Below are 14708 nucleotides of genomic sequence, written 5' to 3' on the forward strand. Positions count from 1 at the left end.
TGTGGAGACTGCTGACCAACACATCTAATGATCCAATGAAACTGTTCAAACACCTTAAGATGTCGTCACCTCGGTGACGTCAGAGTGATGTCACAGGTTCATTTACACGTCATCTCTGAACTCTCTTTGGACCTGGAAGCACATCGGAGTTGTTGCCACAGTAACCAGGCATACGTCTGAAGCCGATTGGCCGTCTGCCCGTCTGCCCGGTCATAAAAACACGCGACCGCTGACAGAGCAGATCAGGTCAGATCCAATCCTCAGTCTCTGACCTGCACTAATGCTTAACCTACAAACTGTTTCCTTGTTCCTGGACAAAGATTAACAATGTGTGTGTGTGTGTGTGTGTGTGTGTGTGTGTGTGAGTCTCAGGTGAGTTTAATGTTCAGAGACGAACAGGAAGTGACCTCTGCTCTCAGCTGTTCCTGAAAGGAGAAACTCTCACACAAACTGAAACTTTTGCAGGAGAACCGGTTCTGTGAAGAACTGGTTCTGTGACGGAACCAGAACCGATGAGAACCTGCTGCTGGTCGTTGCCGACCGAGGAAGATGAAGCTGGAGCTGAAGATCCAGCTGCTCAGATTCTGCTCGGTTCTTTTAAACGCCATCTTCCTGGTGAGATCAGAACTTTACTGACTGTTATCAAGTCTGATTAATCAATAAATATTCAATCAATAGTTGATTTAAATATTCATGTAAGAATACTTCAGTTCAAGTACAAGTACACAGCTCTCAGCAGTGTCATTGTGAAAGTATCAAAGTGAAAAAGGTTCTGAGTTTCACATTTGTATATTTGATCAATGATCTCTGATCAGATTATTGATCTCGTGTGACTGTAATTGTTATATTGTCTCAGATAGTTGAGTCCACTGGTTCTCAACATGGGGCTCGGCCCCCAGCAGAGTTGATAAACCTGAGGGTCATGTCTCCTGCATCAGTTCAGACTGTTTTAACATTTTGTAAATTTATATTTAAAATATAAATGTATAAAGTTAATAGAAGCTCAAAGTGTAAAACACAAGTAAGTGTGTAAATAGACACACTGATAGTGTCAGTTTCAACCCTATGACTAAAATCCTTCCACTGTTAAAAACCACCAAGATCTAAAAAGTGTTTTTGATGCATGCAGAAAGGAATTGAAGTAAAATATCTGCTGCTGGACAATGAGGTCGTGAGGAGAGACCGTGTCTGACCTTTCACCTCTGTCCTGCAGGTTCTGGGTCTGAGTGTCATCAGCTGTGGCATCTGGGTTCTGTTTGACAAAGGAAGCTTCCTGACCATCCTCTCGTCCGGTAAGAGACTCTGACTCACATAGTACAGGTTATTGAAATGTTTATCCTGGAAGGGAAATGTACAAAATACCACCTTAAAACATCTTTAAAATATCTTAAAACATCTTAAAACATCTACAAACATCTTAAAATAATGTAAAAGATATCTTAAAACATCTACACACATCTTCAAAATCATTAAAACATCTTAAAACACCTTAAACACCTTAAAACAACTTAAACATATCTTAAAACACCATCAAATATCTTAAAACATCTTTAAACCATCTTATAAATATCTTGAATGTTGACTTTTGACACTTTGGAGGCGGGGACAGTATCTGACAACCCCTCTCCTTTGATTGGTCTCTGGCCCGTCTCCTGACCTCTGACTCTTTTAGAATTCCACTTGAATATTTATCAGAGATTTGTGTGGAACAGCTCCACCTACAGGACAGCCACAGTCAGTTGTTTGTATGATCTTTATAATGTTGTATCTGTACATGAACAAACTGTTGTTGTGTGTTTTGTGTTTGTTTAGTGGAGTTGCGTACGGTGGCGATGGGGCTGTTGATGATTGGAGGAGTAGTTACAGCAGTTAGTGTTGTTGGATGTGTTGGAGCTGATGGAGAGCACAGACTCCTTCTACTGATCGTGAGTCACAACAACACTTATAAGACCTACAACACCTGTAACACCTGGTATAACACCTGTTACACTTGTTACACCTGGTATAAAACTTATAACACCTATAACACCTGGTCTAACACCTTTAAAAACCGTAACACCTATAACACCTATAACACCTGTAACAACTGTAACACCTATAACACCTATAACACCTGGTATTACACCTGTAACACCTATAACAATTATAACACCTGTAACACCTACAACACCTGGTCTAACATCTGATATAACCCCTGGTATAACACCTAGTATAACACATGTTAGACCTGTAACAACTTTACCACCAATAACACTTATAGCACCTGGTATGACACATGTAACACCTGATACAACACCTAAAATATAACACCTGATACAACACCTAAAATATAACACCTGGAACACCTATAGCACCTGGTATGACACCTGTAACACCTGATATAACACCTGGTATAACACCTGTAACACAGGTCTAACACCTGGTCCAACACATGTAACACCTGGTCTAACACCTGGTATAACCCCTGGTGCAACACCTGGTATAACATCTGGAACACCTATAGCACTTGTAACACCTGATATAACACCTATAGCACTTGTAACACCTGGTCTAACACCTGGTCTAACACCTGTAACATCTGGTATAACACCTGGTCTAACACCTGGTATAACACCTGGTGTAACACCTGGTGTAACACCTTGTATAACATCTGTAACACCTATAGCCCTTGTAGCACCTGGTATAACACCTATAGCACTTGTAACACCTGGTCTAACACCTGTAACATCTGGTATAACACCTGGTGTAACACCTGGTATAACACCTGTAACACCTATAGCACTTGTAACACCTGGTATAACACTTGGTATAACACCTGGTATAACACCTATAGCACTTGTAACACCTGGTATATCACCTGGTATAACACCTGTAACACCCGGTGCAACACCTGGTATAACACCTGTAACACCTAGTGTAACACCTGGTATAATACCTGTAACACTGGTATAAGACCTGGTATAACACCTATAGCACGTGTAACACCTGGTATAACACCTGGTATAACACCTATAGCACGTGTAACACCTGGTATAACACCTGGTATAACACCTATAGCACTTGTTACACCTGGTATAACACCTGGTATAACACCTATAGCCCTTGTAACACCTGGTATAACACCTGGTATAACACCTATAGCACTTGTTACACCTGGTATAACACCTGTAACACCTGGTATAACACCTGGTATAACACCTATAGCACTTGTAACACCTGGTATAACACCTGGTATAACACCTGGTACAACACCTGGTATAACACCCGTAGCACTTGTAACTTCTGATATAACACCTGGTATAACACCTGGTATAACACCTGGTATAAGACCTATAGCACTTGTAACACCTGGTATAACGCCTGGTATAACACCTGGTATAAGACATATAGCACTTGTAACACCTGGTATAACGCCTGGTATAACACCTGGTATAACACCTATAGCACTTGTAACACCTGGTATAACAACTATAGCACTTGTAACACCTGGTATAACACCTGGTATAACACCTATAGCACTTGTAACACCTGGTATAACACCTGGTACAACACCTGGTATAACACCTATAGCACTTGTAACACCTGATATAACACCTATAGCACTTGTAACACCTGGTATAACCCCTGGTATAACACCTGGTATAACACCTATAGGACTTGTAACACCTGGTATAGCACCTGGTATAACACCTGGTATAACACCTATAGCACTTGTAACACCTGGTATAACACCTGGTACAACACCTGGTATAACACCTATAGCACTTGTAAAACCTGGTATAACACCTGGTATAACACCTATAGCACTTATAACTTATAATTAAGCAAAAGCCCACGACAGTCCGATGTATATACTCATTATACCACAGGTAAGGGGCGTTGTTCAGCTGGCGACCCCCTTCACTGTGGTACAATGAGCGAATACCACGGCGTGAAGTGAGCTGTTGCTTTTATATAACGGTTACAACTATGGCGAAATGAAAGTCAAAGACACACTACAATTTTCTAGTAGTAGTCCCTACTGGCTGCCTGCAGTGCACGGCGGTTGCTATGCAACACACTGTAGCGTTCCTCAGTAAGAAGGCTACGAGACGGGAGTTGGGTTCACCTGCTTATTAAGTTCGTAAGCTGACCTTGTGCTTTGAGGTCTCGGAGTTTCCTCAACCTCCCTCAGTAGCTACTCCATAGTGCTACTCACGTCTACTGACGTCTGCTCTCGTCTGCTCACGTCGCTACTTCCTGAGTCACGGAGGGATACGGACCTGTGCAAACTGATTCGACGTCATAGCCGTGGTATCGCTCACGGCTATGAACCAATCAGATCGCTTGATTTGAGCTCCCAGTATTATAACACCTGGTCTAGCACTAAAATATATCAGCTGGTATTACACCTATGTTGCCATGGTAACTCGACGTGAGTGCTGACCAAATGAACTTTGCTCGGCTCCTCCTCCTCCTCAGTACCTGGGCTTCCTCGTCATCCTGGTGCTGGGTCAGCTGTTCGTCACACTGCTGCTGCTCCTCAACAGAAACAAGGTGAGAACACAGAACCGTTCTATAAAGAACCTCAAGAGAACAACTGCAGATACCAGTGGCTATGACACATCATCTGAGCAAAGACAGAAATGCTTACATTTACGCAAATACTGTACTGTAATAGGTACAATAATACATGTCTGTGTTTCATCTGAATATATATATATATATATATATATATATATATATATATATATATATATATATATATTCTATTTGTGTTCCACAACAGAGACGTTTTACTCCACTGCTGATGTGGCAGCTTGAGATTCTACAGATTGAGACTTTATATACAAAACATATTCCAGGCTTGATAAATATGATGCATCTATTACAGATAGAGAGCTCTCACACTTTTAATCCTCATTGAAGTTAAAATGACACTTGTGACACAGTGATGCATCATTTCATACTATATGAAATAATAACTAAAATAATTCATCTGTTAATCTATAGAAGTCAATGAGAAGATGACTTATTCATAACGTCAGTAAACAGTTTATGGTTCATGATGTTCATGTTGTACTTTATGTCTGACTGACTGACTGATTACTGACTGACTGACTGACTGACTGATGACTGACTGACTTTGTGACTGATGACTGATGACTGATGACTGATGACTGACTGACTGACTGACTGATTACTGACTGACTGATGACTGACTGTCTGACTGACTGACTGTTGACTGACTGACTGACTGTGTGACTGATGACTGATGACTGATGACTGACTGACTGATTACTGACTGTCTGACTGACTGACTGACTGTCTGACTGACTGACTGTTGACTGACTGACTGACTGTGTGACTGATGACTGATGACTGATGACTGACTGACTGATTACTGACTGTCTGACTGACTGACTGACTGACTGACTGTCTGACTGACTGACTGTTGACTGACTGACTGATTGTGTGACTGATGACTGATGACTGACTGACTGATTACTGACTGTCTGACTGACTGACTGACTGAGTGATGACTGATGACTGATGACTGACTGATAACTGATGACTGATGACTGACTGACTGCCTGCCTGACTGCCTGCCTGTCTGACTGACTGACTGACTGACTGACTGACTGACTGACTGACTGACTGACTGACTGTCTGACTGACTGACTGTCTGTCTGTCTGTCTGTCTGTCTGACTGCCTGCCTGTCTGACTGACTGACTGATGACTGACTGACTGATGACTGACTGATGACTGACTGATGACTGACTGATGACTGATGACTGATGACTGATGACTGATGACTGACTGACTGATGACCGACTGACTGACTGATGCCTGATGACTGACTGATGACTGACTGACTGACTGACTGACTGACTGATGACTGACTGATGACTGACTGACTGACTGATGCCTGATGACTGACTGATGACTGACTGACTGACTGATGCCTGATGACTGACTGATGACTGATGACTGATGACTGATGAATGATGACTGATGACTGATGACTGATGACTGACTGACTGATGACTGACTGATGACTGACTGACTGACTGACTGACTGACTGACTGACTGATGACTGACTGATGCCTGATGACTGACTGATGCCTGATGACTGACTGATGACTGACTGACTGATGACTGATGACTGATGACTGATGACTGATGACTGACTGACTGACTGATGACTGATGACTGACTGATGACTGATGAGTGATGACTGATGACTGATGACTGACTGATGACTGACTGATGACATATGATTGATGACTGATGCCTGATGACTGATGACTGACTGATGACATATGATTGATGACTGATGCCTGATGCCTGATGACTGACTGATGCCTGATGACTGACTGATGACTGACTGATGCCTGATGCCTGATGACTGACTGATGCCTGATGACTGACTGATGACTGACTGATGCCTGATGACTGACTGATGACTGATGACTGATGACTGATGACCGACTGACTGACTGATGCCTGATGACTGACTGATGACTGACTGATGACATATGATTGATGACTGATGACCGATGACTGATGACTGACTGATGACATATGATTGATGACTGATGCCTGATGACTGACTGATGCCTGATGACTGACTGATGCCTGATGACTGACTGATGACTGATGACTGATGACTAATGACCGACTGACTGACTGATGTCTGATGACTGACTGATGACTGACTGACTGACTGACTGACTGACTGACGACTGACTGACTGACTGTCTGACTGACTGACTGTCTGTCTGTCTGTCTGTCTGTCTGACTGCCTGCCTGTCTGACTGACTGACTGATGACTGACTGACTGATGACTGACTGATGACTGACTGATGACTGACTGATGACTGATGACTGATGACTGATGACTGATGACTGATGACTGATGACTGACTGACTGATGACCGACTGACTGACTGATGCCTGATGACTGACTGATGACTGACTGACTGACTGATGCCTGATGACTGACTGATGACTGATGACTGATGACTGATGAATGATGACTGATGACTGATGACTGATGACTGACTGACTGATGACTGACTGATGACTGACTGACTGACTGACTGACTGACTGACTGACTGATGACTGACTGATGCCTGATGACTGACTGATGCCTGATGACTGACTGATGACTGACTGACTGATGACTGATGACTGATGACTGATGACTGACTGATGACTGATGACTGACTGATGACTGATGAGTGATGACTGATGACTGATGACTGACTGATGACTGACTGATGACATATGATTGATGACTGATGCCTGATGACTGATGACTGACTGATGACATATGATTGATGACTGATGCCTGATGCCTGATGACTGACTGATGCCTGATGACTGACTGATGACTGACTGATGCCTGATGCCTGATGACTGACTGATGCCTGATGACTGACTGATGACTGACTGATGCCTGATGACTGACTGATGACTGATGACTGATGACTGATGACCGACTGACTGACTGATGCCTGATGACTGACTGATGACTGACTGATGACATATGATTGATGACTGATGACCGATGACTGATGACTGACTGATGACATATGATTGATGACTGATGCCTGATGACTGACTGATGCCTGATGACTGACTGATGCCTGATGACTGACTGATGACTGATGACTGATGACTAATGACCGACTGACTGACTGATGTCTGATGACTGACTGATGACTGACTGACTGACTGACTGACTGACTGACGACTGACTGACTGACTGTCTGACTGACTGACTGTCTGTCTGTCTGTCTGTCTGTCTGACTGCCTGCCTGTCTGACTGACTGACTGATGACTGACTGACTGATGACTGACTGATGACTGACTGATGACTGACTGATGACTGATGACTGATGACTGATGACTGATGACTGATGACTGACTGACTGATGACCGACTGACTGACTGATGCCTGATGACTGACTGATGACTGACTGACTGACTGACTGACTGATGACTGACTGATGACTGACTGACTGACTGATGCCTGATGACTGACTGATGACTGACTGACTGACTGATGCCTGATGACTGACTGATGACTGATGACTGATGACTGATGACTGACTGATGACTGACTGATGCCTGAAGACTGACTAATGACTGACTGATGACTGACTGATGACTGATGACTGATGACTGACTGACTGACTGATGACTGACTGATGACTGATGACTGACTGACTGACTGATGACTGATGACTGACTGATGACTGATGACTGATGACTGATGAATGATGACTGATGACTGATGACTGACTGACTGATGACTGACTGACTGACTGACTGACTGACTGACTGATGACTGACTGATGCCTGATGACTGACTGATGCCTGATGACTGACTGATGACTGACTGACTGATGACTGATGACTGATGACTGATGACTGATGACTGACTGACTGACTGATGACTGATGACTGACTGATGAGTGATGAGTGATGACTGATGACTGATGACTGATGACTGATGACTGACTGATGACTGACTGATGACATATGATTGATGACTGATGCCTGATGACTGATGACTGACTGATGACATATGACTGATGCCTGATGACTGACTGATGCCTGATGACTGACTGATGACTGACTGATGCCTGCTGCCTGATGACTGACTGATGCCTGATGACTGACTGATGACTGACTGATGCCTGATGACTGACTGATGACTGATGACTGATGACTGATGACCGACTGACTGACTGATGCCTGATGACTGACTGATGACTGACTGATGACATATGATTGATGACTGATGACCGATGACTGATGACTGACTGATGACATATGATTGATGACTGATGCCTGATGACTGACTGATGGCTGATGACTGACTGATGCCTGATGACTGACTGATGACTGATGACTGATGACTAATGACCGACTGACTGACTGATGCCTGATGACTGACTGATGACTGACTGACTGACTGACTGACTGACTGACTGACTGACGACTGACTGATGACTGATGACTGATGACTGACTGACTGACTGATGCCAGATGACTGACTGATGACTGATGACTGACTGACTGACTGACTGACTGATGACTGACTGACTGACTGACTGACGACTGACTGATGACTGATGACTGATGACTGATGACTGATGACTGATGACTGATGACTGATGACTGACTGACTGACTGATGCCTGATGCCTGATGACTGACTGATGACTGACTGATGACTGACTGACTGATGACTGATGACTGATGACAGATGACTGATGACTGATGACTGACTGATGACTGACTGATGCCTGATGACTGACTGATGACTGACTGACTGATGACTGACTGATGACTGACTGATGACTGACTGATGACGGATTACTGATGACTGATGACTGACTGATGACTGATGACTGACTGACTGACTGATGACTGACTGATGCCTGATGACTGACTGATGCCTGACGACTGACTGATGACTGACTGACTGACTGACTGATGACTGACTGATGACTGACTGATGACTGATGACTGACTGACTGATGACTGATGACTGATGACTGACTGATGACTGACTGACTGATGACTGATGACTGACTGATGACTGACTGATGACTGACTGATGACTGACTGATGACTGATGATTGACTGATGACTGATGACTGATGACTGATGACTGATGACTGATGACTGATGACTGACTGACTGATGACTGACTGATGACTGACTGATGCCTGACTGATGACTGAGTGATGACTGACTGACTGATGACTGACTGATGACTGATGACTGACTGATGACTGATGACTGATGACTGATGACTGATGACTGACTGACTGATGACTGATGACTGATGACTGACTGACTGATGACTGATGACTGATGACTGACTGATGACTGATGACTGATGACTGATGACTGATGACTTATGACTGACTGATGACTGATGACTGATGACTGACTGATGACTGATGGCTGACTGATGACTGACTGATGACTGACTGATGACTGACTGATGACTGACTGATGACTGATGATTGACTGATGACTGATGACTGATGACTGATGACTGATGACTGATGACTGATGACTGACTGACTGATGACTGACCGATGACTGACTGATGCCTGACTGATGACTGAGTGATGACTGACTGACTGATGACTGACTGATGACTGATGACTGACTGATGACTGATGACTGATGACTGATGACTGATGACTGACTGATGACTGACTGACTGATGACTGATGACTGATGACTGACTGATGACTGACTGATGACTGACTGATGACATATGATTGATGACTGATGCCTGATGACTGATGACTGACTGATGACATATGATTGATGACTGATGCCTGATGCCTGATGACTGACTGATGCCTGATGACTGACTGATGACTGACTGATGCCTGCTGCCTGATGACTGACTGATGCCTGATGACTGACTGATGACTGACTGATGCCTGATGACTGACTGATGACTGATGACTGATGACTGATGACCGACTGACTGACTGATGCCTGATGACTGACTGATGACTGACTGATGACATATGATTGATGACTGATGCCTGATGACTGACTGATGCCTGATGACTGACTGATGCCTGATGACTGACTGATGACTGATGACTGATGACTAATGACCGACTGACTGACTGATGCCTGATGACTGACTGATGACTGACTGACTGACTGACTGACTGACTGACTGACGACTGACTGATGACTGATGACTGATGACTGACTGACTGACTGATGCCAGATGACTGACTGATGACTGATGACTGACTGACTGACTGACTGATGACTGACTGACTGACTGACTGACGACTGACTGATGACTGATGACTGATGACTGATGACTGATGACTGACTGACTGACTGATGCCTGATGCCTGATGACTGACTGATGACTGACTGATGACTGACTGATGACTGACTGACTGATGACTGATGACTGATGACAGATGACTGATGACTGATGACTGACTGATGACTGACTGATGCCTGATGACTGACTGATGACTGACTGACTGATGACTGATGACTGACTGATGACTGACTGATGACGGATTACTGATGACTGATGACTGACTGATGACTGATGACTGACTGACTGACTGATGACTGACTGATGCCTGATGACTGACTGATGCCTGATGACTGACTGATGACTGACTGACTGACTGACTGATGACTGACTGATGACTGACTGATGAATGATGACTGACTGACTGATGACTGATGACTGATGACTGACTGATGACTGACTGACTGATGACTGATGACTGACTGATGACTGACTGATGACTGACTGATGACTGATGATTGACTGATGACTGATGACTGATGACTGATGACTGATGACTGATGACTGATGACTGATGACTGACTGACTGATGACTGACTGATGACTGACTGATGCCTGAGTGATGACTGAGTGATGACTGACTGACTGATGACTGACTGATGACTGATGACTGACTGATGACTGATGACTGATGACTGATGACTGATGACTGACTGACTGATGACTGATGACTGATGACTGACTGACTGATGACTGATGACTGACTGATGACTGATGACTGATGACTGATGACTGATGACTGATGACTGATGACTTATGACTGACTGATGACTGATGACTGATGACTGACTGATGACTGATGACTGATGGCTGACTGATGACTGATGACTGACTGATGACTGACTGATGACTGACTGATGACTGACTGATGACTGATGATTGACTGATGACTGATGACTGATGACTGATGACGGACTGACTGATGACTGACTGATGACTGACTGATGACTGACTGATGCCTGACTGATGACTGAGTGATGACTGACTGACTGATGACTGACTGATGACTGACTGATGAATGATGACTGACTGACTGATGACTGATGACTGACTGATGACTGACTGATGACTGACTGACTGATGACTGATGACTGACTGATGACTGACTGATGACTGATGACTGATGACTGACTGACTGATGACTGACTGATGACTGACTGATGCCTGACTGATGACTGAGTGATGACTGACTGACTGATGACTGACTGATGACTGACTGATGACTGACTGATGACTGATGATTGACTGATGACTGATGACTGATGACTGATGACTGACTGACTGATGACTGACTGATGACTGACTGATGCCTGACTGATGACTGAGTGATGACTGACTGACTGATGACTGACTGATGACTGACTGATGCCTGATGACTGACTGTCTGTTGTTGTGATCAGATTGAACAGAGCCTGGACGCAGCAGTGGATCAGATCATCTTGATCTATGACGGCAGCAGCTCTGACGACTCACTGATGGACAACGTGCAGCATCATGTGAGTCTCATCTATGATGTAACTACATACTCACTAACTGAAGGACAAGGGTTGTGATTGGTTGATTGACTGTTGCCAGGGGAAGTGCTGTGGCAGGATGGGGCCTGCCGATTGGCTGAAGAACTCTCACATCCTCAGTCTGAACCTGACTGGTCCACACATTCTGCCCTGTTCCTGTTTCCGCTCGTTTCACGCCGGCGTGAACTCGTCCTGGTGCTACGAGCAGCTGAACGTCATGCGGCCGCTGTACGGACCAGGAAACAGCTCATATGTTCAGGTACGCACACACACACACACACACACACACACACATACGCATGCAAGCGCACACACACACACGCACACGCACACAGGATGTTGTGTGTTACATCATGTGTGTGTTGTGTTGTGCAGGGCTGTAAACAGACGCTCAGTGATTGGCTGCAGGAGAATGCTGTGACCGTCGTCGCCATGGTCGTTGGCCTCCTGCTTGTCCAGGTGAATATTAACATAATATGAATGTGTTCCCATGTTGGGTTGTAATGAGAGCGGCAGCCTCTAGGGGGCAACCTCCCTGTTCACCATCGCTGCTGCTCCTCCTCCAGAGGATTTCCTGTTACTAAGCAACCGACTGCAGAGGAGACAATTTACTTCCTGTTTACACCTGAGTGGTCATGTGACGTGTGTTTTCAGGTCTGTCTCTCTGTCTGACAGACTGACTGATTGACTGACTGACTGACTGACTGTCTGACTGTCTGACTGACTGACTGACTGACTGGCTGACTGACTTACTGTCTGACTGACTTACTGTCTAACTGACTGTCTGTCTGACTGTCTGACTGACTGACTGTCTGACTCTCTGTCTGACTGACTTACTGACTGACTGACTGTCTGACTGTCTGACTTACTGCCTGTCTGTCTGACTGACTGACTGACTGACTGACTGACTTACTGGCTGACTGGCTGACTGACTTACTGGCTGACTGACTTACTGTCTAACTGACTTACTGTCTAACTGACTGTCTGTCTGACTGACTTACTGACTGACTGTCTGACTTACTGCCTGTCTGTCTGACTGACTGTCTGACTGTCTGACTTACTGACTGACTGACTGCCTGTCTGTCTGACTGACTGTCTTCCTCTCTGACTGACTGACTGAATAACTGACTGACTGACTGACTGCCTGTTTGTCTGACTGACTGACTGTCTGACTGACTAACTGACTGTCTGTCTTTCCGCTCTCTGTCTCTCTGCCTGTTTGACTGACTGACTAATTGACTGTCTGACTGACTGTCTGACTCTCTGACTGACTGACTGACTGACTGTCTGACTCTCTGACTGACTGACTGACTGACTGACTGACTGACTGACTGTCTGACTGACTGTCTGTCTGTCTGACTCTTTGTCTGACTGACTGCCTGACTGACTTTCTGTCTGACTGTCTGTCTGACTGACTGACTGACTGTCTGTCTGTCTGTCTGACTGACTGACTGACTGTCTGTCTGACTCAATGTCTGACTGACTGACTGACTAACTGACTAACTGACTAACTGCCTTCCTGCCTGCCTGCCTGTCTAACTGACTGACTGTCTGCCTGTCTCTCTGTCTGTCTGACTGTCTGACTGCCTGACTGACTGACTGACTGTCTGTTTGTTTGTCTGTCTGTCTCTCTGTCTGTCTGACTGTCTGACTGCCTGACTGACTGACTGACTGTCTGTCTGTCTGTCTTTCCACTCTCTTTCTCTCTGCCTGTCGGACTGACTGACTTACTCACTGCCTGCCTGCCTGTCTGACTGACTGACTGTCTGACTCTCTGTCTGACTGACTGACTGACTGACTGACTTGCTGTCTGACTGTCTGTCTGACTGACTGACTGACTGACTGACTGACTGACGAACTGACTAACTGCCTGCCTGCCTGCCTGCCTGTCTAACTGACTGACTGTCTGTCTGTCTCTCTGTCTGTCTGACTGTCTGACTGCCTGACTGACTGACTGTCTGTTTGTTTGTCTGTCTGTCTCTCTGTCTTTCCAGTCTCTTTCTCTCTGCCTGTCTGACTGACTGACTTACTCACTGCCTGCCTGCCTGTCTGTCTGACTGACTGACTGTCTGACTCTCTGTCTGACTGACTGACTGACTGACTGACTTACTGTCTGTCTGACTCTTTGTCTGACTGACTGACTGACTGACTGACTCACTGTCTGACTGTCTGTCTGACTGACTGATGACTGACTGATGGCTGTCTGTCTTTCTGTCTGTCTGTCCGCTCTCTGTCTCTCTGCCTGTCTTACTCACTGACTGACTGACTGCCTGCCTGCCTGCCTGCCTGTCTGACTGTCTAACTGACTGTCTGTCTGACTGT

General features: G+C 45.1%; 2 protein-coding genes across 2 annotated transcripts in view; one reads left to right on the plus strand and one right to left on the minus strand.

Moving 5' to 3' along the window:
* The window catches only part of LOC118285476 (mothers against decapentaplegic homolog 4-like), a 28570-nt gene extending 24313 nt beyond the window's left edge, over positions 1-4257 (minus strand). The window contains exons 1-2 of the mRNA XM_047334773.1: positions 4134-4257; positions 1194-1338 (exon numbers count right to left, since the gene is read on the minus strand). The gene's annotated coding sequence lies outside the window, so the exon portion shown is untranslated. The remainder of the gene's footprint in view (positions 1-1193; positions 1339-4133) is intronic.
* The window catches only part of si:ch73-139j3.4 (CD82 antigen), a 17552-nt gene continuing 3223 nt past the window's right edge, over positions 380-14708 (plus strand). The window contains exons 1-7 of the mRNA XM_035607644.2: positions 380-615; positions 1214-1292; positions 1813-1925; positions 4462-4536; positions 12273-12368; positions 12448-12645; positions 12762-12845. Of these exons, the coding sequence (XP_035463537.1) occupies positions 550-615; positions 1214-1292; positions 1813-1925; positions 4462-4536; positions 12273-12368; positions 12448-12645; positions 12762-12845 (711 nt within the window). The 5' untranslated portion in view covers positions 380-549. The remainder of the gene's footprint in view (positions 616-1213; positions 1293-1812; positions 1926-4461; positions 4537-12272; positions 12369-12447; positions 12646-12761; positions 12846-14708) is intronic.

Source organism: Scophthalmus maximus, chromosome 10 (assembly GCF_022379125.1).
Source record: "Scophthalmus maximus strain ysfricsl-2021 chromosome 10, ASM2237912v1, whole genome shotgun sequence".
Classification (NCBI taxonomy): domain Eukaryota; kingdom Metazoa; phylum Chordata; class Actinopteri; order Pleuronectiformes; family Scophthalmidae; genus Scophthalmus; species Scophthalmus maximus.